Source organism: Phyllobates terribilis, unplaced genomic scaffold, assembly GCF_046119375.1.
Source record: "Phyllobates terribilis strain yellow unplaced genomic scaffold, ASM4611937v1 Scaffold_29__1_contigs__length_15306474, whole genome shotgun sequence".
Lineage (NCBI taxonomy): Eukaryota > Metazoa > Chordata > Amphibia > Anura > Dendrobatidae > Phyllobates > Phyllobates terribilis.
Genome location: NW_027362789.1, coordinates 12,796,974 through 12,820,121, shown reverse-complemented (window position 1 = coordinate 12,820,121; position 23,148 = coordinate 12,796,974). Strand labels below are relative to the sequence as shown.

Here is a 23,148-nt window from a genome sequence, read left to right as displayed (position 1 = left end):
GTAGCCGGTCTAGCTCGGCAGTTGCAGAGTTTGTCCATGGAGCTGGCGGACGTTAGGTCCAAGGTTTTGTATCCTCAGGAGCAAGCCGGACCAGAACCTAAAGTAGCTCTCCCTGACAGGTTCACTGGGGGGCGGGACAAGTTTTTTGTTTTCCGGGAGGCATGCAAGTTGTACTTTCGGCTGTGGCCTCGGTCATCGGGGAGTGAAGAACAAAGGGTGGGAATTGTCATCTCGCTCCTACAAGGGGACCCACAATCTTGGGCGTTCTCTCTTCCCTCGGGTTCCCCGGCTCTCCAGTCAATGGATAGGTTTTTCGCTGCTCTGGGACTCGTATATGATGACCCGGATCGGATCTCCCTTGCTGAGTCTAAGTTACGTAGGATCCAGCAGGGAGATCGTCCGGCGGAGGAATTCTGTTCGGAGTTCCGTAGGTGGGCCACGGACACCCAGTTGAATGACCCGGCTCTTAGGAGCCAGTTTTGTCAAGGTTTATCCGACAAATTACAGGATGTGTTGGCACAGTATAACTCTCCCGCGTCACTGGAAGCCGCTATGGCCCTTGCTATTCGCGTTGACAGACGGCTTCGGGAGAGGTGCGGGATAACTCCACCCCCTGTGATGACTCCACCTCCTACAAGGTCCCCTCATATGGTGGTTCCCCTGGTCAGTCCAGAGGAGCCTATGCAATTAGGAGGGACATCATTTCGGGGGAGGGGACCGGTGGTGCGCCATAAGACAGGAAGGTGTTTCTTCTGCGGGAGAAAGGGACATTTTATTGGGGGGTGTCCATCCCGTCCCTTGCAGAGTGAAGAGTCGTCGGAAAACTGTTGATCCCAGGTTGTGTGGTGGACGGCAATCTGGGAGTAGGTATTTCGTCCCTAGGTTCGTCTCAGTTTCTCGTACCGGCGGAGGTGGTGGTGGGTACGAGAACTGAGAGGATATCTGTTCTTCTGGATAGTGGGGCCGGGGCTAATCTGGTGGACGCTCGGTTTGCCCGGGTTCAAGGTATGCGATTGAGTGAGTTGGCTAAACCCATCCCCATATTCTCGATCGATGCCAGGCCTCTCGGTCAGGGAAGTTTTTTGCAAGCTGTGCATAACGTAGAACTTCAAGTGGGGGCGATACATAAAGAACTGTTGTCTTGCTACGTGTTGGAGGGTCTTCCCACTCCTATAGTGTTGGGCCTTCCTTGGTTAACTAAGCATAACCCGGTTATTAATTGGCAATCCAGAGAGATAAGCCAATGGAGTAAATTCTGTAATAAAAACTGCATGAACACGGTCATCGGTGCGGTTACTCCTTGGGTCTTACCTCCATTTCTGGCGGACTTTGAGGATGTATTCTCGGAGAAAGGGTGTCAGGAACTACCTCCTCATCGCGAGTATGACTGTTCTGTAAAACTGCTCCCTGAGGCCAAGTTACCTAAAGCTAGGTTGTATAACCTTTCTGGTCCTGAGAGGCAGGCCATGAAGGATTATATTTCAGAAAGTCTGGCTAAGGGGCATATTAGACCTTCATCTTCACCGATGGCTGTGGGGTTCTTCTTTGTTAAGAAGAAAGATGGAGGCCTACGCCCTTGCCTGGATTTCCGTGAACTTAATCGGATTACGGTCCGAGATCCGTATCCGCTCCCACTTATTCCCGATCTCTTTAATCAGATCGTGGGCGCCAAATGGTTCTCTAAGTTGGATCTTAGGGGGGCGTACAATCTGATTAGGATGAAGGAGGGGGATGAGTGGAAGACGGCGTTTAACACTCCGGAGGGGCATTATGAGAACCTTGTCATGCCATTCGGTCTGACTAATGCCCCGGCGGTGTTCCAACACTTTGTTAATGACATTTTTCGCCGCCTGGTGGGACAGTTTCTTGTCATATATCTGGATGATATCTTAATTTACTCGCCGGATCTGGTGTCTCATCAGGAGCACGTTAGGCAGGTGTTACAGATCTTGCGGGATAATAAACTGTATGCCAAATGGGAAAAGTGTGTGTTCGCCGTACAGGAACTCCAGTTTTTAGGCTTCCTGGTTTCAGCGTCCGGTTTTCGTATGGACCCTGGGAAAGTGCGGGCAGTTCTTGAGTGGGATCGGCCAGAGAATCTTAAGGCACTACAACGTTTCCTGGGGTTTGCTAATTATTACCGGAAGTTCATTCGTAATTTCTCGTCCATGGTTAAGCCTCTCACAGACATGACTAAAAAGGGGACGGATTTTTCTAGGTGGTCTGACAAGGCTTGTCAAGCATTTTCCTCCTTGAAAAAATGTTTTGCCTCGGCACCCATACTCATTCAACCTGATGCGTCACAGCCATTCATTGTAGAGGTAGACGCTTCCGAGGTAGGGGTGGGAGCAGTATTGTCACAAGGTTCGTCCCCTGGTAAGTGGCATCCGTGCGCCTTTTTCTCTAAAAAATTGTCGTCCGCTGAGAGGAATTACGATGTCGGCAATAGGGAACTCTTGGCCATTAAGTTAGCTTTTGAGGAGTGGCGCCATTTTTTGGAGGGGGCAGTCCATCCGGTCACCGTCATCACCGATCACAAGAATCTGCTATATCTGGAGTCCGCGAAACGTCTGAATCCCAGACAAGCTAGGTGGTCATTGTTTTTTACCAGGTTTAATTTTGTCGTTACATATCGTCCTGGGTCAAAAAATGTACAGGCGGATGCCTTATCTCGTAGTTTCCCTGGGGCCGGGAATACGGACGACCCGATTCCTATCCTTCAGGAGGGGGTGGTGGTTTCGGCAGTATGCTCTGAGCTGGAGGAGGAGGTATTGGAGGCTCAGGGGGACGCCCCTGTTGGACCTCCGGGGAGACTGTTTGTTCCAGATCAGTTGCGACAAAAGGTGATCGAGGCACACCATAACTCAGTTTTTGCAGGACACCCGGGGAGTAAAGCAACTGTGGATCTCCTCTCGCGTCGGTTTTGGTGGCCTAACTTACATAAGGAGGTGGTAACTTTTGTCGCGTCCTGTGGGGTTTGTGCGCGCTCTAAGACCTCACATACCCGTCCGTCTGAGGCCCTCTTACCTTTGAAGATCCCGGAGCGTCCTTGGACTCATCTGTCTATGGACTTTATTACGGACCTCCCTCCGTCTTCGGGTAAAACGGTCATACTCGTTGTAGTGGACAGGTTCAGCAAGATGGCACATTTTATCGCTCTTCCTGCTCTCCCTAATGCTAAAACTCTTGCGCAGCTGTTCATTGGGGAGATTGTGAGGCTTCACGGGGTACCCTCCGAGGTGGTGTCTGATCGGGGGTCTCAGTTTGTGTCCAAGTTCTGGAAGGCGTTTTGTGCACGGCGGGGGATGCATTTGTCGTTCTCATCGGCTTTTCATCCTCAGACCAATGGTCAGACGGAACTAATGAACCAGAGCTTGGAGACATATCTCCGGTGTTTTGTGTCAGAGAACCAGGAGGACTGGGCTTCTTTCTTACCTCTGGCAGAGTTTGCTCTTAATAATAGGCGGAGCGAGTCCACTGGTAAGTCCCCGTTTTTTGGGGCATATGGTTTTCACCCCCAGTTTTGTACTTTCAGTAGGGGGGGCTCTTCGGGGGTTCCTGAGGAGGAACGATTTTCCTCATCACTCGCTTCAGTATGGAGAGGGGTGCTGAAGAATCTGAATACTATGGGGAACCGATACAAACGTATGGCTGATAGGAGGAGAGTGTCTGGTCCGGACCTAAGTGTGAACGATCGGGTATGGTTGTCTACCAGGAATATAAAACTTAAGGTTCCCTCCTGGAAACTGGGTCCCAGGTTCATCGGGCCGTACAGAATCAGTTCTATAATTAATCCGGTGGCATTCCGTCTTGACCTCCCCCCTACGTTTAAAATTCACAACGTGTTCCACAGATCGTTGCTTAAGAGGTATGTGGCGCCGGTGGTACCGTCACCTTTACCTCCCCCTCCAGTGGTGGTCAATGGTAACTTGGAGTTCCAGGTATCGAGGGTCATCGATTCACGCTTTAATCGCCGGTCCCTTCAGTACCTGGTTCATTGGAAAGGGTATGGTCCTGAGGAGAGGATGTGGGTTCCTGCGTCGGATATTAACGCAGACCGATTAGTTCGGGCCTTCCATACGACTCACCCGGATAAACCTGGCCCTGAGGGTCCGGAGGCCCCTCGTAGAAGGGGGGGTACTGTCACGGGTGTGTCGCCACGAAGATCGTCACGATTACACAGCCTGACTTCTCGCAGCTGAGTTTTTGGTGCTTTGTGTTTTTCGGCAGTGAGGGAGTTAATTCTCTCTCTCTCTGTGCTAGACGAGGTCCAGCCTCGCCCAGCTGCAATCAATGCTGCTGTGCTGTAGTGAGACTCCTTCAAATGCCTGCCGGTCTGTTAGGGAAGTGTCGGTGAAAGCATTTCATGCAGACTAACAGAGCGGATCGTGGTATTTGGAGTTTCAGAGATAAGTGTATTCGGAGAGTTTTTTCCCTTCCTCGCTTTATCATTTATCTCCTTTCCCGTTGGTGTTCCCTCTGTTGTAGTTGTGTAGTTTTTGTATGCAAGGTGGTTTTGGTTTTTCCCTTGTACTGTCTCGTTCGTCAAAGTACTGAGTGTGGGCATATTATTACTCGTCCCCTTTTGTTGTGATCGGGGTCCTTCTCAGGACTAGATTACTTAGGTGCAGGGATCCTCAGGAGGTAGGGGTTACGCTGGCGGCCTGGACCTCTGTACCTTTAACAGTACCTCCAGGTAGAGGGATTAGTCAGGGCCCTAGCTTAGGGTCAGCTTAGGCCCCCTACCTCCAGTACACAGAGACAGCGTGACAGGCGACTAGTGTTGAGCGCAAGTGACATACATAACATAGTAACATAGTTTGTAAAGCCGAATAAAGACTTGCGTCCATCAAGTTCGACCTGTTAGTTCTGTAATTGCTAAAGTTGATCCAGAGGAGGGCAAAAACCCCAAATGATTTATCCAATCTTCACCTGAGGAAAAATTCCCTCCCGACTCTGAAACCAGCAGTCAGAATAAATCCCTGTATCAACCTACTATTTTATTTTATTTTTAAGTATATGCTGAAATCTGCCTGGTATCTAGAAATGCATCCAGTCCCCGCTTGAACTGGTGTAGTGAATCTGACATTACCGTCTCCTCACTCAGTGAATTCCATATTCTCACTGCTCTTACCGTAAAGAACCCCTTCCTATGCAGGTGCTGGAACCTTTTCTCTTCCAGTCTTAGTGAATGCCCTCTTGTTACCGTAATATCCCTCCTTTTGAACAAATCCCGGGCAAGATCTCTATACTGTCCCCTAACATATTTGTACACATTATGTCCCCCCTCAACCTTCTCTTTTCCAGGCTGAATAGTCCTTGTTTTGCCAACCTCTCTGGGTATTGCAGTCCCTCCATTCCCTTTATTAATTTTGTTGCCCTCCTTTGTACCTTTTCAAGCTCATTTATATCCTTTCTATATATTGGGGCCCATAACTGAGCACAGTATTCCAAGTGTGGTCTGACCAGTGCTTCGTACAGTGGAAGAACAATGTTCTCATCCTTTGCAGCTATACCTCTTCTGATACATCCCATTACCCTGTTTGCCCTTACAGCAGCTTCCTGACTTTGGGCACTCCAATTTAGTTTGCTATCAATTAAGATGCCCAAGTCCTTCTCCATCTCTGAATGCCCCAATGATTTCCCATTCAGTGAGTACTGGTGACTTCCATTTTTCCTTCCCATATGTATGACCTTACATTTCTCCTCGTTAAACCTCATTTGCCATTTAATGCTCCACCTACCCAGCTTATCCAAATCCCTCTGTAGGTCTGCACTGTCCTCTTTTGTATTAATTGTTTTACATAACTTTGTGTCATCTGCAAATATTGATATTTTACTATTTATCCCGTTGACTATGTCGTTAATAAAGATATTAAATAACATTGGGCCTAGTACAGACCCCTGTGGTACCCCACTAGTGACGCTTACCCAATCTGAGTATATTCCATTTATAACCACCCTCTGCCTTCTATGCTTTAGCCAGTTAGCTACCCACTTGCAGACATTTTCCCCCAGCCCCATCATTCTCATTTTGTATACCAACCTATTATGTGGCACGCTATCGAACGCTTTTGAGAAGTCGAGATACACGACATCCATTGGTTCCCCCTGATCTACTCGAGAGCTAACCTCCTCGTAGAAGTCAATCAGGTTTGTTTGGCAGGAGCGATTCCTCATGAATCCATGTTGGTTTGGGATTAAAAGATTATTAGCATCAAGATGCTCTGTAATTGCCTCTTTAATGAAGCTTTCAAAAATTTTGCCCACAACGGACGTCAGACTCACCGGCCGATAGTTTCCGGCGTCACTTTTCGCTCCCTTTTTGAATATTGGCACTACATTCGCCTGTCGCCAATCAAGTGGTACAGACCCAGTCTCAGAGTCCTTAAATATAAGATATAACGGTCTATCACATTACTTAGTTCCCTTAGTACCCGTGGGTGTATGCCATCAGGTCCTGGTGATTTGTTTATTTTAATGTTAGTGAGGCGTTTCTGTACCCCAGCTTGGGTTAGATTTGTCACACTTAGTGGAGGATTAAGTTTGTCACTTCTCATTTCTCCTGTTAGTTCTATTTCCTTTGTGAAAGTTGTCGAAAAAAAATTATTTAATAGATTAGCTTTATCCTCATCTTTCTCTATGATTTTGCCTTCCTCACTTTTTATCGCTCCAATATTATCCGATTTAATCCTTTTACTATTTATATACGTAAAGAACAGTTTGGGATTTGATCTACTTTCCCTAGCAATACGTTTCTCTGTTTCCTCCTTTGCTATTTTTATTTGTTTTTTACAGGTTCTCGTTTTTTCCTTGTAACACATTAGTGCCTCCTTACTGTTTTCCTGTTTTAATCTCTTGAATGCCTCTTTTTTGCTATTTAACGCCCCTTTTACGTTCTTGTTCAACCATATTGGTTTCCTCTTATTTCTGGCCCTTTTATTCCCATATGGTATATACCTCTCGCACTGAGTATTCAGAATTCTTTTGAAGGTTTCCCATTTACTATTCGTATTTCCTTGATTAAGAACTTTGTCCCAGTCAATAAGTTGAAGGTTTTCTATCAGCTGATCAAACTTCGCCCTCCTAAAGTTTAATGTTTTTGTTGTTCCCTTATTGATAACCCTACTGAAGGGCATTTTGGTGTTTTCAGAAATACTGCTGATACCACTACGTCACTAGAAAGTCAGCGGGAACTTAAGGAGATAATTGTCAGGAAGAAAGGGTTTAGGTTCATGGAGAACTGGGCTGACTTCTCTGTCGGCTACAGGCTGCACCTCAATGGGGAGAAAGCAGATGTGCTGGGGAAAAAAAATGGTCAGATGGATGGAGGAGCTTTCAAACTAGGATCTGGGGGAGGGAGGGTAGCCGTGCAAATAAGGGGGTAGAATAGACAGAGTGAGACATTCAAGGAAAGTAAGGAGGCGAGTAGCAGTAATAAATGTGCTAATAGTATTAAATGTCTGCAGGCAAATGAAAGAAGTCTTGAAAACAAAATGAATGAATTAGACTCTTAGGTCAGCCACAGATTACAGAAACCTGGTTGGATGAAAGCCATGACTTGGTGTCAAACATAGATGGTTACACTACATTCAAATGGATAGGAAAGAAAAATAGGTAGACGGGTGGGTATTTTCGTTAAAACCAACTTAAGACCTCAAGCTCAATGACGACATGGGGGGCAGTTTCGACAATGTACAGCACACATGCCCAACTCTTGGTGATTATATTTGACCCACGACACCAGAACCACCACACCTATGTGGGGCCATTATTCTGCATGGAGGACTTTGTGGGATCCATTTTACTGTATGGAAAGCTTTGTGGGGCCAATCATACTGAATGGAGGACTTTGTGGGGCCCATTATTCTGTATGGAGGACTATGTGGGGCCCATTATACTGTATACTGGTTGGTCCACAACTTTGTCCAAGTTTTTCATTTTGGCCCTCTACATGTTTTGAGCTTTACATCCCTGATGTAAAGTCAGTATGGGTAATGTACATGGAAATGGCAATAATGGAAAGCTGCTAACTGGACTTTGCTACAAGCCTCCTAATATAGCTAAACATGAAGAGGATGATATGCTGCAACAAATTAAAAAGGCAACAAAAACAAGTCATGGTCAAAAGTGTTGGATCCCTTGAAATTGTGCCAGAAAATGAAGTAATTCTCCCAGAAAATTATTGCAATTACATGTTTTATTATACACATTTATTTCCTTTGCGGTTATTGAAACAGCACAAGAAAACAGAGAAAAAAAAGGCAAATTGAACATAATTTCACACAAAACCACATAAAATAGGTCGGACAAAATTATTGACACCTTGCCAAAATTGTGGGTAAACAACTCTGTTTCAAGCATGTGAAGCTTGTTCAAACGCAATTGTGGCAAGTAACAGGTGTGGGCAATAAGAAAATCACAACTAAAACCAGATAAAAAAGGGAGAAGTTGATTCAATCTTTGCATTGTGTGCATATGTGTGGCACACTGAGCATGGAGAAAACAGAAAAAGGAGAAGAGAACTGTCTGAGGACTTGAGAACCAAAATTGTTGAAAAATATCAATAATTTCAAGGTTATAAGTCCATCTTTTGAGATCCGGATGTTCCTCTGTCCAATGTGCAACATAATCAATAAATTTACAAACACATACAGTCAAATATGGTGGAGCTTCAAAGAGGTTTTGGGGTTGTTTTGCTGCCTCAGGTCAGGTACCTTGACTGTGTGCAAGGAATCATGAAATCTGAAGATTAGCAAAGGATTTTGGGGCACAATGTAGTGCCTAGTGTCAGAAAGTTGGGTTTGCGTGCTAGGTCATGGGTCTTCCAGCATGACAATGACCCCAAACATACTTCAAGAAGCACCCAGAAAATGGATGGAAACAAAGTGCTGGAGAGTTCTGACCAGCAATGAATCCGGATCTAAATCCCATTGAACACCTGTGGAGAGATCTTAAAATTGCTGTTTGGAGAAAAACTTTAAAATTTGAAAGTCCTCAGTGGAGGATACCATCTTTTCAGTTAGCCATTAGTCAGTAAGCTTTCTAGACTACTCAGGTCTTTCATCAGGCATAGTATAACACAAAATCTGAAGAGTCACATATTTATACACAACAGGGCACAGGAATAATGCAATAGATAAGACAAGTGACGTGAAGCAGAACTATCAGTTTCGGAAAGGGATAAGCAGTTGTGGCGGTAAATATGTGTGGACACAAGTAGATCTATTCTTTTTTTGGGTGGTGATGAGAATTCATCCTTGTTTTAAGTTTTTGCCTGGTCTCCCCTACATACAGACCCCCAGTTGGACATTTGCTACATATAATTAAGTACATTACATTAGTTGTGATGCAGCTGAAAGTCCCTGGGATCTTGTGGTCCTGATGTGAGTTGGGAATCTTTATCTTGTCCGTGGTCATTATAAATGGATGGGTTTTACGTACACAGTTGGTGAGGATAAATTTTGTAAGTTTCACCACAAAGGTGAAACTATCCTCCCGGTCAGTTTGCTTTCCCTCCCAGTACCTTTTAATTCTAACAGTGATGAGTTTCTGGGAGATTATACTTGTTCCTTTTATTTTTGGTTCTCCTTAGCTTGCCTTCTTTGCCCTATATGAATGTGTTTTTGTTTCTCATTCAGAGTTTTCATATTTTACTTCATACTTTCCTTTCCCCTTGTTGAGAGTGTTTTGCAGCCTCCTCTCTGGTTCCTCAGGAGGTATGAGAAACTCCTCAACGGCTTATTAGTTAGTTAGGTGTGTGGTGGCATTTTTAGTTGTGCAGCTAGGTTTTTTTTCTAGTTTCTACAGAGACTAGTTGGGTGTAGTTGCGGCATTCTCCCCTGTGTGGGTTCTCTGGTGGCTATCAAGATGCGCTTTCTGGTTAAAACATTTCCCACATTTTGAACATGAAAAAGGCTTCTCCCCTGTGCGAGTTCTCTGGTGCTTATCAATATCTGATTTCTGGTTAAAACATTTCCCACATTCTGAACAAGAAAAAGGCTTCTCTCCTGTGTGAGTTCTCTGATGTTTGATAAGACTTGATTTCTCTGTAAAACATTTCCCACATTCTGAACAGGAAAATGGCTTTTCTCCTGTGCGAGTTCTCTGATGGTTGATAAGAGTTGATTTCTCTGTAAAATATTTCCCACATTCTGTACAGGAAAATGGCTTCTCCCCTTTGTGAGTTCTCTGATGTTTATTAAGATATGATTTGTGTCCAAAACATTTTCCACAATCTGAACATGAAAAAGGCTTTTCCCCTGTGTGAGTTCTCTGATGTTTGGTAAGATTTGATTTCTTTGCAAAAGATTTCCCACATTCTGAACATGAAAATGGCTTCTCCCCTGTGTGAGTTCTCTGATGTACAATAAGATTTGATTTCTCTGAAAAACATTTCTCACATTCTGAACAGGAAAATGGCTTCTCTCCTGTGTGAGTTCTCTGATGGTTGATAAGAGTTGATTTCTCTGTAAAATATTTCCCACATTCTGAACAGGAAAATGGCTTCTCCCCTGTGTGAGTTCTCTGATGTATACTAAGATATGATTTCTGTACAAAACATTTCCCACAATCTGAACATGAAAAAGGCTTCTCCTCTGTGTGGTTTCTCTGGTGCTTAAGAAAACTAGATTTCTGGTTAAAACATTTTCCACATTCTGAACATGGAAAAGGCATCTCCCCTGTGTGAGTTCTCTGATGTATATTAAGATTTGATTTCTGGTTAAAACATTTTCCACATTCTGAACAGGAAAATGGCTTCTCCCCTGTGTGAGTTCTCTGATGTGCGATAAGATTTGATTTCTCTGTAAAACATTTACCACATTCTGAACAGGAAAATGGCTTCTCCCCTGTGTGAATTCTCTGATGTGCGATAAGATTTGATTTCTCTGTAAAACATTTACCACATTCTGAACAGGAAAAAGGCTTCTCCCCTGTGTGAGTTCTCTGGTGCCTAACAAGATCTGATTTCTGATTAAAACATCTCCCACACTTGGAACAAGAAAATCTATTCTTCGCTGTGTGAATTTTTTGAGGTTTAAGAAAAGACTTTTTGAGAGGAAAACTATTTCTATATTCTGAACGTGAAAATGGCTTCTTTGCTTTAGAAGCAGTTTGTTTTTTAATGCTTGTTTTGTGACTTTGATTTTCCTTAGTAGTCGGTAATGAATCAGAAGACAGGACCTGTATCAAAGGATCAGATGACAGATCTTTGCTGTGAAGGGATGATGGTAAATCTGGAGAAATGTCATTCATTTCAATTATATCCTGTTGGATCTGAAAATTATCTGATTTGAAAACTGAAAATGTCGGCTGTCCCTCTGATCTCCTGGTACAGACATCTGCCAAGAATAAAACCAATTATTATTTTTAATAAAAAATCCTTGAATTTTATATTTTTGAACATTTCTACTTAAACTCTCCATAAAAAAGGCAAGTTATATAAAAAAAATTCACTTATTCACCAGGACAATGACTGTCTAATAGGAAACTTCATAGGATGGATCAGTAGAGCGAGTTCCACTGTTTTTTCATTCTGCCTCCAAAATATGGAATAAAAAGCCACCAAACAATGTTATGTAGGTGAAAATAATACCAATAAAAACTTCTACTTATTTGACAAAAAACAAGTCCCCACTCAAATCCATCATCTGTCAATGGAAAAACAGAGGTTTCCATATTACTAGTGGCTCAAAGGCTCTTGAAAAGCAACATGGCTTCCATAAACCAATCCAGCAATATCCACTCTCCCAAAGTCAGATCTCCCCCTCACTTCTGAGCTTTGCAGTAGTTTATGTGCCTAAGTCACATTCAGCATCCATGTATTTGGTATTACTATAATGAGAAGAACCCACTTAATTTACGGTGTGTGTCTCCTGGAGCACAATCTGGGCACTATGTGTTGGGTAATAAAATAGCATATTTGCAATTTTCACTCTCCAACATCCACTGCGTGCTAATTTCTGGAGAGTGACTGTAGAGTCAAAATAGTCACTTCTCCTATAAATTAATTCACTGAGGGTTATAATTTCCAAAATGGAGTCACTTTATGGGGATTTCTACTGCTTCTGCAAAAGGTGTGTCCCAACTCCTCTGGGACGTCTACTTCTCCTCCTGCTTCGACTTGTGTGAGGTCTACTTTTGACACCAGAAGCCGCCTTATTCATTCTGCAGGCGGCGCTGGTGATGGAAGAGACGTCAGAACCAGAAGCTCTGCGAGGCGCAGGCTCTGCGCAGCCACTAAGATTAGGGTTGCAGGGACCAGTAGTACCATCCAGTTTTGCAGTATGGGTGTGTGTGCTGTCCAGCTGGAATAATCTGCTCCCTGCTTCAGCCATTTGGAAAGCACCACACCCTACTAAAGCTGGAAGCATATTGCCGGAAGCTGCCAGATACAGCCTTGTTCTCCTCTGGTTCAGTCCTCTGTGCTCAGCTCCCGGCTTGTGTATTTGTTTCTGTTGTGACCTCGGCCCGTTTACTGACTACTCTTGTGTCTTCTGATTTTGTATTTTCTCTGCCCTCCTGTTCTGACCCGGCTATCTGACTATTCTTCTTCCCATGTCACTCCACAGAACAGCAGGTAACACCGTGGCCCAAGCCTAGGGGTCTCTGTGTAAGTCCAGATCCATGTAGAGAGGTTAAAGGGTGATGAGGAAAGTAATTTGTGAAATATGTAAATGGGGTAGTTAAGGCAAGCCTGTTCATGGTAGCCATCTTTTCAGCTTCCATGTGACCATGAACAGTGCCCCCAATACATTGTGTCTGCAAACTATTCCAGCAAAATCTGCATTCCTAATAGCTAAATGTCGCTCCTTCCCTTCTTAACCTGCCATGTGCCCAGACAGTAGTGTACAGCTGTATATAGGGTATTGTCAAATTCAAAAGAAGTTGGAAAATAATTTGTAAGGTCCATTTGTTTCTTATTATCCTTTGTGAAAAATTTCAAAGTTATCACCACATAAAGTGACATCTGTCAGATTTGAAAAATGGGGCCTGATCATCTGCACATTCTGCGTACGCTGTCATTTGGCTTTGTAGTTTACAGACCTGGGCAGGTAACGGTCAGCATCATCTAATCCCAGGGGGTAGGTGGATCCTCCAGGTTGTAAGTTCTATAGAAAAGGGCTTTCACAATTTCCCAAAGTAATCTGAACATTTTCGGACGGAGGAGAATGTTGTGGTCTAGCGGCAAAATGGTGATCACACGATTGTGATACAGCCGGACTACACAAACGATAAAGCAGCCACAGCCGGTGACTGAGAAGAATCTGTGACTTCTCAGTATTCAGTGATTACTACTCACCTGGGTAGTCATATGTAGGAATCTCCTCTTTACACCGCTCATCATCCCTCACATATGTCTCTGTAGTATTACTATTGGTCAGATCTTCACCCTGAAACAAATATTGTAAAAGTCACAGACAGATGGAGAAGTCACATCTATGATCAGCTCTAATCCTGCCATCTCCACCGTTCTCATTACACAAATATAAAACATAATAATGGTGGATAAAACAAGACTGAATCCAAAAATACAAAACCTTTACAGCCGTCTACACATCATAGGAGAGATCTCATGACTCCTTCTCTCCATCTACCTGATGATCCTGAGGAACATTGGGATCTTCTTGTTTACAGTCCTGTGGAAGAAGAGGACGGGGACATCTCTCTGGTGTTGTCCTCTTACTGGATAGATCTGGAGGAAACACATACAGGGACTGAATTCATTCTTTACATACAGATAATTATAGGCCGTGTGTATTTAGTCCTGTCTATTACCTGGTGATGTGAGGGGCTGGGGAACCTCCATCATGACGTTCTTGTATAGATCTTTGCGTCCTTCTAAATACTCCCACTCCTCCATGGAAAAATAGACGGCGACATCCTGACACCTTATAGGAACCTGACACACACAATGATACCGTCATCTCCCCGATCCCTTCATAATGTTACTGTATAATGTCCCATCATTCCCAGCAGTGTCACCTCTCCAGTCAGCAGCTCAATCATCTTGTAGGCGAGTTCTAGGATCTGGTCATTGATGTCCTCATGTATCAGGGGGTGAGGTGGAGGCCCCGTGATTAATCTCTGGTTATGGAGAGACACAGTAATAAATCTCACTCCAGACATTTCCAGAGTCCTCACCTCTCCAGTTCTGTCCATCTGTTATTCCCATAGATAAGAATGATGTAATGTGACGTCATCAGAATCTCATCAGAATCTCTCACCTCTCCAGTAAGCCGGAAGAGGATCTCTAGGGTGAGGTGTAATATCCTCTCCGCCATCTTGTCTCTGTCCATATCCATCTTTGATGGGTAAATCAGAAAAATTTTCTTATATAGAAGATCTTCACTGAGAGGATCCGATATTGTAGAGACCTGAAGGAGAAAAAGATAAGCTGATGGAACATTATAAAAATCCTGTGTAATAATACAACTATTGGAGATAGAGAGGAAACATATAAGGAGATTTATTATTTTACAGTATTTAGTTTTCTTCTTTATATCTAGTAATAAAACCTATATATTTTAGGACACATACAACAAGCAGTTTCTTCCTTGGAGTCTGCAGCTGAATACGTTTCTCATAGACGCACTGTCAGGGAAATATTGAGAAAATATTAACAATTTCTCCCAAACCCCTCTTAAACAGTGTATAATATTTCGTCAAACCCCATTAATGCGGATACAACATCATAGTATAGAGCAAGTATATATACAAATTGAAGAGAGGCGACACCTACTAGCCTCCTGGATGGTATTCAAAGGTAGGAATTCAAAAGTGTGGAGATATGGTGACACTGGTTACTTGGGTCTGCAGAAAAGAGCAGAGAGTGGCAGACTCAGAGTTATCAGCTGAGAGGGACTGTAGAGGCAGAGATAGACCGAATAGAGCTGGACGTAGCATACCTGTGACCCCTAGTTCCTGGTTATAAGGTGGTACTGCACGTAGTGGCTTAGAGGAACGCGGTGTCCACCGCTAGTTCCTGGTGCTGTGAGCGTTGTCAGGGGCAGGATGGTATCAGCTGACCAATTGCCACCAATCCCGCAGTGCTGTGTAGTGTGCACTTCGGAAGTGCACGTGTGACGTCACCGGAAGTGACGCGTTGCTCCCAGGAAGCTGTGCGTTCCGCAGGCTGGTGTAAATGCGTTCCAGTGAGCCGGAAGTTTGAGTGCCAGGGAGAGAGAATGTGGGTTCCACCAGTATAGAGCATAAGACCCAATGGGCATGAGGCAGAGCCTTTGTTGGAGTGGAGAAGGATCCAGGAGAGGGGACAAGAGTGTGCCAGAGAGGAATAATCTGCAATAAAGGATACAATATATGAGTAGGATATGGAGATCAAAACATGTATATTATTGACCTATTCAAATTGAACACCACATTTCCAAATGTCAAATACATTTCAACATAGGGTCACATAAGATCCCTGGGTGACAAGTTTCTCTATACCAATTGTTCAATGAGAACCAAACTCCAATTATAAAAAAACCTTATATAAAAAGCCAGTAGTTCATAGTCCCTATTAAGGCCTTTCGACTCTAAGAACTGTAATTCATGAATCCAGTAGGCTTATCTACGTTTCAGAAGGCTCACTCGGTCGCTTCCCCGACGTGGTGTCAAAACTTGTTCCAATAACTGGTATTTGAATTGAGAAATACTATGTCCTGCCGTGATAAACTGTTGGGGAATGGGTAACATTAGGTTTTTGCACCAAATTGTGGACTTGTGCTTTGAAATCCTATCCATTATGGGCTGTGCCGTCTCCCCCACATAGATTCGGCCGAATGCACATTTAATAAGATATACCACATATGAACTGTCACATGTAAAGTACCCTTTGATGTTGTATATTTTGCCAGTTTGTGGGTGATGAACAATGCTACCCCTGAGGACATTGTTGCATTGACGACATTGGAGACATGGGAATGTGCCCATTTTGGGATTCTTCAAAAAACATTGTTTAGGACCTAGGTACGCTGCGCCCAAATCGGCACATACCAGAGAGTCTCTAATATTGGTTGCTCTCTTAAAACACGGTAGGAAGGGTTGTTGGAACGCAGGGATCGTGGAATAACCGGTTTGTAAGATGTTCCTGTGTTTCCTAATGGTTTTATATAAGATGTAGGCGAAGGGGTGTAACGTGTGAACAAAGGGGATTCTGTCCTTCTGTCCTGTTTGGACGATCAGTTCTGGAATTCGACGCCTGGGGATGCAAGAAGCTAGGTGGATAGCCTCGTTCAGTGAATTTGGTCGACATTTCTTGTAACCTCTGATTGCGGATAGTTTCACTGGACACAATCCGTTTGACCCTCTGAAATCGTGATGTAGGTATAGATTTCTTCATCGACCTTGGATGATTGCTAGAAAAGTGTAATAGGCCATTGAGATCGGTGGGCTTGGAATAGTGGTCAGTTAGGTGGCCCTGTGTATCCTTGATCACCATGGTATCAAGGAAACTAACACGGCTTGAATCATATGTCATGGTGAAGCGTCTTGAAACCACAGACGTTTAATGTTGTGGGATTGATTGCATCAGATAAATGTCTTCTAATACATTTTTTTTAGCGACTCTGACGTGCATCCCACATATTATAGTTTACTCACTATACATTCTATTAAATGCACTGCTCAAAAAAATAAAGGGAACACTCAAATAACACATCCTAGATCTGAATGAATGAAATATTCTCATTGAATACTTTATTCTGTACAAAGTTGAATGTGCTGACAACAAAATCACACAAAAATCATCAATGGAAATCAAATTTATTAACCAATGGAGACCTGGATTTGGAGTCACCCCCAAAATTAAAAGTGGAAAAACACACTACAGGCTGATCCAACTTTGATGTAATGTCCTTAAAACAAGTCAAAATGAGGCTCAGTATTGTGTGTGGCCTCCACGTGCCTGTATGACCTTCCTACAACGCCTGGGAATTCTCCTGATGAGGTTCCGCAAACTCCTGGACAGTCGGTGTTGTAACGTGACGTTGGTGGATGGAGCAAGACATGACCCAGCTTTCGTCCTTCTCCATCACAGCAACATCCCTTTAAAAACATATAAAAACTCGATACTGAGACTCTTGATCACGTCTGCTAGAGCATGTATTCCCTCGCTATGGAAAAGTAACACTATCCCGACAATCTCACTATGGTTCTCCAAAATAAATGAGATTATGTTAAGGGAGGAGCTCACCTACACGATCAATAACTCCCATGATAAATTTTATAAAACATGGTCCTACTGGAGTTTAAATCTTCCGCTGATAACTTTCCCCTATGAGGTCAAGGTAAAGTCTATACTTCAGGAGCCTCTCTGACGTTACAATAACCCTCTTACCCATACATCCCTTCCCCCAATTCCCTTTGTCTTTGTGTATATTTGTGTTTTTGGTTTTAACTACTCGTTTTTTCTTTTATAACCCTTATTTGTTAACCAACATGAATATGTAATGACTTAATGTTTAAGTCAGAGTCACCACGCTGGTATATCCTAAAACACATTGAACCAATGTTCTACCAGCGATTCTACTTTGGATTGTGTTAACTTCTTTCATTTTGTTTTCAAATGTTTTGGAAATACTGGTTATTGTTATGGTTATGTGGTCATGTTTGACCTACTACTTGTTGCACAACTAGTACCCGGCGTTTGTATTTGTATTTCCTTTTCAAAACTTAATAAAGATAAATTTATAAAGGATAACCAAGTCACAATGCGTTTGATATTTGCTTCTTGAAAAAAAAACTAGGTGAAAGTTTTCCGCCTTTTTGGATACAAAACTCAAACAAAATATGTAAAAGAATTTACAAAGTCTGGAGGATGGATCTCAGACATCGAAAAAACTAAGTTTGAAAGAGATATCAAAGACGAGTCAAATTCAATTTACACATGGAAATGAAAAACCAAGAGCTACTGTTCTGAAATACAGGTCGCACAATAAATTCAAAGGAAATAGAGGAGAGCGGAGGTCAGCTTCACAAATCCTAATGTGTCCATGGGTTCCTCTAATTATAATTCTCTGAGGACTTATCTGATGTATCAGTGGGATCAACTAAAGACAGATGGAACAAAAATAAATTCTCAAGTATTCCCCACAATTCAGCACAAAACAACAGGCCGGAAGAAAGCTCAAATGTGACCGGACATGTGCGTTCCATGCTGGAGTGCATCACGGTCTCCTATCTGCGAATGCGCATGTCCGGAAGCATGCGTTCCACGCCGGATCGCATAATGGTTTTGGATTGCATTCCACCAACATAGAAAAGTCCTATCTCTGAGATCAGCGTCATGGGAGACTAAAAACAAGTATTTCACATCCTCCCATCATGCAATAGGCACGTAGATCTACTTTATCACTACATAAAATATGGGATGATGGCCCACAGTATATTCCTAAATGATCACATTAGACCCCCATTGCATAATTAGAGATACACAAGGATCATCACATTTGCTAGTTACTAAATAGTATATGTAGGATATAACTGATAAGAAATAATTCTGATATAGAAGCTCAGATATCTCGATGACGTACAATAATATGTGAACTCCAATCACTGGGAACTGAGTAGCAATGAATAGAGTATAAAATCCAAAATGTAATCTGGAATGGGGCTGTATTCACACAAAACAAGCATAGGAAATTGGCTCATTCAGTCCCTTAGGGTCTAGTCAATCCAGTCTGGAAATCCACTCATTTTCCTTTTTGAGGATATATCTATTGTGATCACCTCCTATCACATTGGGTTTAACCACATCAATGATACAAAAGGAGATGTCTCTGGTTTCACCTCGATGTACACTATTCATGTGTCTCGCTAATCGGGTGTCCTGACCATGGCATATGTCACCCAAATGCCCCCCACCCTCCTCCTAGACTCCCTCTTGGTCTTGCCTACATAATCTGTCCAAACACAAAAAATAAAACAAGAACCGGCAACTTTGTACGGGGAAGACAATTGGTCCAGGAATAGTGTACCGATGTCATACAATAAAGAAGTACGTTTTACGGACCGGTGAGTGCTACCCTTTCTTCTTATTTGCTTACATGTTACCTACATAATCTAGGGGGCAGGTGCATGTGGCCATATATACAAGTCCTGAGGTTTTACAGTTGGAATAACCCCTCTGAAAAAAGTTTTTACTCGTGGAGGAACTCGAGAAAGATTTACATGGTCTCATCCAATTACATGTACAACATTCTCCACATCTAAAGAAACCACAGATTCTTCTATCTAGCCAAGTCCCCTTGGGTGCAGTTTTTTGGTAGAAACTATGCACTAAACGGTCCCTAATTGACCAACCCTTTCTGAAAGTTATTGTGGGAGTAGATCACACAGCACCCTCCGAGCTGGGTCGGCCACAAGTATATCCCAGGTCACTCTGACTGTCATAAGTTTTTCTTACTCGTGCTACCCCATCTTTTTCTTGGTCTCTTGGTTAGGTATGGAGGAGTCTGTTTCTCCCATTTTTCTGCAAACGATGATGTGGAATCCAAAATGTACCATGAGTACCCTATAATCCCTTAATCTGGTGTTCAGGTCTATTGCCAGTATATTAAAATCTGTGACATTATGGCAGTACCTTCTCAACCATAAAAATTGACCCTTGGGTATTCCTCTTTTTATGGGGATGGGGTGGTGGCTATTCCACTTCAATAGTTTATTAGTGCTTGTAGGTTTATGGTAGATGAGTGTTCCTAGGGTCCCATCCCGTTCTATCTAGATTAGTACATCCAGGAAAGTCAACTGGTTATAATTAAACTCCGATGTAAATCTCAGGCCGACTCTATTGATGTTCAGTTCTCTGACAAATTCAAAAGATTGTTCACTCGTCCCTGACCAGATGATTAAAATGTAGTCTATATATTTGTACAATACCCCAATATATGAATGCCATCACTTATGATCATCCCTGAATATTGTGGATTCCTCCCACCAGCCAAGGAATAGGTTAGCATACAAGGGGGCACAAGGGCTCCCCATCGCAGTACCACTGAGCTGGTGGAAGTACTTCCTGTCAAAAATAAATAAGTTATGAGTAAAAGTTAATTTTAGAAGATCCTCCATGAAGTCATTATGTCTGCTACACTCTATTGATCTCGATTTCAATAAACGTCTTACTCCTCCGATACCATCATCATGCGGTATATTACTGTACAAAGCCTCGATATCTAGTGAGGCTTGCTCCCCTACATGCATGTATACATGCTCGAGGGTCTACATGTAGGGGAGCAGCCAAAGGGAAAACCAACTCCAGAGGGATTATTCCAACTGCAGGACCTCAGGCGGTACTGGGAGAACATTACACTGTGTGGGGGCATCATACATACTAAATAAGGGACATAATGGGGGCATTACACTGTGTGGGGGGCATCATACGTACTGCATAAGGGGCATAATAGGGACATTACAATGTGTGGGGCATCATACATACTGCATAAGGGGCATAATGGGGGCATTACACTGTGTGGGGGGCATCATACATACTGCACAAGGGGCATAATGGGGGCATTACACTGTGTGGGGGGCATCATACGTACTGCATAAGGGGCATAATGGGGGCATTACACTGTGTGGGGCATCATACATACTACATAAGGGGCATAATGGGGGCATTACACTGTGTGGGGGCATCATACATACTACATAAGGGGCATAATGCATTACAATGTGTGGGGCATCATACATACTGCACAGGGGGCATAATGGGGGCATTATACTGTGTGGGGGCATCATACATCCTGTATAAGGGGCATAATGGGGGCATTACACTGTGAGGGGGCATCATACATACTACATAAGGGGCATAATGCATTACAATGTGTGGGGCATCATACATACTGCACAAGGGGCATAATGGGGGCTTTACACTGTGAGGGGGCATCATGCATCATACATCCTGCATAAGGGGCATAATGGGGGCATTACACTGTGTGGGGGCATCATACATCCTGCATAAGGGGCATAATGGGGGCATTACACTGTGTGGGGGCATCATACATACTGCATAAGGGGCATAATGGGGGCATTACACTGTGTGGGGGCATCATACATACTGCATAAGGGGCATAATGGGGGCATTACACTGTGTGGGGTATCATACATCCTGCATACGGGGCATAATGGGGGCATTACACTGTGGGGGCATCATACATCCTGCATAAGGGGCATAATGGGGGCATTACACTGTGTGGGGGCATCATACATCCTGCATAAGGGGCATAATGGGGGCAGTACACTGTGTGGGGGGCATCATACATCCTGCATAAGGGGCATAATGGGGGCATTAAACTGTGTGGGGGCATCATACATCCTGTATAAGGGGCATAATGGGGGCATTACACTGTGTGGAGGCATCATACATCCTGCATAAGGGGCATAATGGGGGCATTACACTGTGGGGGGCATCATACATCCTGCATAAGGGGCATAATGGGGGCATTACACTGTGTGGGGGCATCATACATCCTGTATAAGGGGCATAATGGGGACATTACACTGCGTGGGGGCATCATACATCCTGCATAAGGGGCATAATGGGGGCATTACACTGTGTGGGGGCATCATACATCCTGCATAAGGGGAATAATGGGGGCATTACACTGTGTGGGGGCATCATACATCCTGTATAAGGGGCATAATGGGGGCATTACACTGTGTGGGGGCATCATACATTCTGTATAAGGGGCATAATGGGGGCATTACACTGTGTGGGGGCATCATACATCCTGTATAAGGGGCATAATGGGGGCATTACACTGTGTGGGGGCATCATACATCCTGCATAAGGGGCATAATGGGGGCATTACACTGTGTGGGGGCATCATACATCCTGTATAAGGGGCATAATGGGGGCATTACACTGTGTGGGGGCATCATACATCCTGTATAAGGGGCATAATGGGGGCATTACACTGTGTGGGGGCATCATACATTCTGTATAAGGGGCATAATGGGGGCATTACACTGTGTGGGGGCATCATACATCCTGTATAAGGGGCATAATGGGGGCATTACACTGTGTGGGGGCATCATACATCCTGCATAAGGGGCATAATGGGGGCATTACACTGTGTGGGGGCATCATACATCCTGTATAAGGGGCATAATGGGGGCATTACACTGTGTGGGGGCATCATACATTCTGTATAAGGGGCATAATGGGGGCATTACACTGTGTGGGGGCATCATACATACTACATAAGGGGCATAATGGGGGCATTACACTGTGTGGGGGCATCATACATCCTGCATAAGGGGCATAATGGGGGCATTACACTGTGTGGGGGCATCATACATCCTGTATAAGGGGTATAATGGGGGCATTACACTGGGGGGCAGTAAAGGGGTCCTGTACTATGAGAACAATACGTTTCCTCCCTTCCTGTCTCCATAGTTGGGTCGTATGTATCTATTACAGGAAACAGAACAAAAACCTTATGATTCTTATAAAGGGGCAACACAAGACCCCAAAAGAGTCTCCGTGCTGAAGGGGTTAATGCCCCCTGCGCCCAGTAATGGGGTCTCCACATACCTCCACCTGCAGAGCCGCCACCACATATATGGCTGCTCTGTGCGCACAGGAGCTGTGATGAGGTCACAGGAGGGGAGGAGTCAGGGGTCACATGATCAGGGGCCTCAGTGGATGCAGGACTCTGCTGTGCTGGTTGTCATGGTGCTGGATGAGCTGAAGTTTATGTGTGGGGTCAGGAGGGGTTTACAGTGTGGATGTAGCAGAGCCGCGTGTGTACGAGGTGTACGGAGCGGAGCCGCGTGTGTACGAGGTGTACGGAGCAGAGCCGCGTGTGTACGAGGTGTATGAAGCAGAGCCGCGTGTGTACGAGGTGTACGGAGCAGAGCCGCGTGTGTACGAGGCGTACGGAGCAGAGCCGCGGGTGTACGAGGTGTACGGAGCGGAGCCGCGCGTGTACGAGGGGTACGGAGCAGAGCCGCGCGTGTACGAGGCGTACGGAGCAGAGCCGCGGGTGTACGAGGCGTACGGAGCAGAGCCGCGCGTGTACGAGGCGTACGGTGCGGAGCCGCGCGTGTACGAGGCGTACGGAGCGGAGCCGCGCGTGTACGAGGCGTACGGAGCGGAGCCGCGCGTGTACGAGGCGTACGGAGCGGAGCCGCGCGTGTACGAGG

The 23,148-nt window shown here is 44.3% G+C and overlaps 1 protein-coding gene across 1 annotated transcript; it reads right to left on the bottom strand.

Moving 5' to 3' along the window:
* Positions 1-8,259: 8,259 nt before the first annotated feature.
* On the bottom strand, positions 8,260-22,626 carry LOC141178633 (uncharacterized). The gene is made up of 10 exons (XM_073660521.1): positions 22,538-22,626; positions 14,910-15,300; positions 14,744-14,814; positions 14,542-14,595; positions 14,229-14,378; positions 13,987-14,088; positions 13,780-13,903; positions 13,599-13,696; positions 13,304-13,394; positions 8,260-11,342 (listed from the first exon to the last, which is right to left on the bottom strand). Exons 5-10 carry the CDS (start codon positions 14,304-14,306, stop codon positions 9,814-9,816), a joined length of 2,022 nt encoding a protein of 673 aa, XP_073516622.1. The 5' UTR covers positions 14,307-14,378; positions 14,542-14,595; positions 14,744-14,814; positions 14,910-15,300; positions 22,538-22,626; the 3' UTR covers positions 8,260-9,813.
* Between the last annotated feature and the right edge of the window lie 522 nt (positions 22,627-23,148).